At 34.3% G+C, this 2,340-nt stretch overlaps 1 protein-coding gene across 1 annotated transcript; it reads right to left on the reverse strand.

Moving 5' to 3' along the window:
* Positions 1 to 6: 6 nt before the first annotated feature.
* On the reverse strand, positions 7 to 2,340 carry LOC106883566 (zinc finger protein OZF). Its single transcript, XM_014934617.2, has one exon. It carries the CDS (start codon positions 1,928 to 1,930, stop codon positions 563 to 565), a length of 1,368 nt encoding a protein of 455 aa, XP_014790103.1. The 5' UTR covers positions 1,931 to 2,340; the 3' UTR covers positions 7 to 562.

Consider the following 2,340-nt stretch of genomic DNA (forward strand, 5'->3'; position numbering starts at 1 on the left):
TGTTGTAAATGCCCAGCTTTTACATCAACTAAACCTGCTGTTCTTTGAGAAGCTTTAGAAAATATATGTAACCTTTTTAGTAACAAACTTTGGAAGCATCGAATATGATTGGTATTTTACAGACCAGAAAGTAAATTTCAAAAGCAGTAAAGCTGTGAAAACAGGAGAAAATTGGGTATTTACCCTTATAAGATGGAAAAAAATTTGGCAGCAGGAGGCTATGGGAGTTGAACCTATACCAATCAGATGCTGGCTGGGTATTCTAAGATCATGTACCCACGTGCAAACATATTTTGGTGAATTTCAATACAAACACATGTACAATATTTATGAAATTTTGAAGAGCATTTATTGTAGAAAATAACAAAATGTAGAAGAATGAGTGAATCATTGACTACAAAATATTGATCATATTAAAAATAATCAATTCTGTGTTTGGGGAATTATAAATTGTTCTCCAAAGAAAGGGGTTTATCATATCTTACATTTGAAAGGTTTCCCTCCAGAATAAATCCTTTCCTCATTCATTAATTCACAAGACTCAAAAAATTTCTCATATATTTCACAATGGAATAGTATGTCCTCCTGTGTGACGACGTTTGTGGTCAAGTAGACAAAATCTCTGAGTAAAAGATTTTCCACATATTTCACAGGGGAAAGGTCTTTCTAGAGTGTGTACTGTTTTGTGTGTTTTCAGGTCGCTACTTGGAGCAACAGAATTTCCATATATATCACATTGGAATGGTTTCTCCCCAGTGTGACTTCGTTGATGAACTACAACCTCAAATTTATACAGAAATGCTTTCCCACACATTTCACAGTGGAAGGGTTTTTCTCCTGTATGTATTCTTTTATGTGTCCGTAAAGCATTACTAGCTGTAAAACATTTCCCACATATTTCACAGTGGAAGGGTTTTTCTCCTGTATGTGTTCTTTTATGTGTCTGTAAATAACTATTAGAGGTAAAACATTTACCACATATTTCACAGCTGAAGGGTTTTTCTCCTGTATGTGTTCTTTTGTGTCTCTTTACATCACTATCAGAGGTAAAACATTTCCAACATATTTCACAGTGGAAGAGTTTTTCTCCTTTATGTGTTCTTTCATGTCTCTTTGCATCAATATCAGCAGTAAAACATTTCCCACATATTTCACAGTGGAAGGGTTTTTCTCCTGTATGTGTTCTTTTATGTGTCTGTAAATTACTATTAGAGGTAAAACATTTCCCACATATTTCACAGCTGAAGGGTTTTTCTCCTGTATGTGTTCTTTTGTGTCTCTTTACCTCACTACCAGAGGTAAAACATTTCCCACATATTTCACAGCTGAAGGGTTTTTCTCCTGTATGTCTTCTTTTGTGTCTCTTTACATCTCTATCAGAGGTAAAACATTTCCAACATATTTCACAGTGGAAGGGTCTTTCTCCTGTATGTGTTCTTTTATGTGTCTGTAAATAACTATTAACGGTAAAACATTTCCCACATATTTCACAGCTGAATAGTTTTTCTCCTGTATGTGTTCTTTTATGCTTCTGTAAATTACTATTAGAGGTAAAACATTTCAGACATATTTCACAGTGGAAGGGTCTTTCTCCTGTATGTGTTCTTTTATGTGTCTGTAAATTACTATTAAAGGTAAAACATTCCCCACATATTTCACAGCGGAAAGGTTTTTCTCCTGTATGTATTCTTATATGTGTCTTTAAAGTAGCATTAGTGCTAAAACATTTGCAACATATTTCACAACGGAACCGTTTTTCTTCTTTGTGTATTTCTTTCTGCGAGAAGTCTTCATCTTCTGAAGAGAATGTCTTCCTATAAATCTCACAGCGATATTCAGGAATACTTTTGTCTTCAGCTTTCTCATCTCTGTCTGTCATTCTAACTGCATCTTCATTCTTAAAAGTGTCCGAATCATTAATGTTCTCCATATAAATTCTTGAGGAATTCTTAAAAAGTGGGTAAATTGTCAGTTCCTTGTCTTTGATATCAAAGACCTGTTTATATGTATGGAGCAAATGTAATGAAGTTATATTTTCTACTCACCAGTAGAATGTTTGATATAAAGTCCAAATGAAAAGTGAAGAAGTATGAGAAAAGTTCATTGATCGATTTGTTTATCCGTTAAAAGCCATTTCCCGCGTCCTGTAAAATAGGGAACACCAATGATCAAACGAAATATTTAATCACGAAAGTGTTGTAACACAGACCCTGAAACACGTAGCTTGCCCCGTCTTATAGACAAACATTAACATTCACCTTGACACGAGATAATTACTACAAATAATATAATTAGATGCGCTCAACTAATTCGAAACAAGTACAATAGGCGGTGTCATGG

This window comes from Octopus bimaculoides, chromosome 28, assembly GCF_001194135.2.
Source record: "Octopus bimaculoides isolate UCB-OBI-ISO-001 chromosome 28, ASM119413v2, whole genome shotgun sequence".
In the NCBI taxonomy this organism is placed as follows: Eukaryota; Metazoa; Mollusca; class Cephalopoda; order Octopoda; family Octopodidae; genus Octopus; species Octopus bimaculoides.

What these genes read in the sequence shown, in the direction of transcription:
- LOC106883566 (XM_014934617.2), bottom strand. Translation starts at nt 1,930, where the DNA reads ATGGAGAACATTAATGATTCGGACACTTTTAAGAATGAAGATGCAGTT.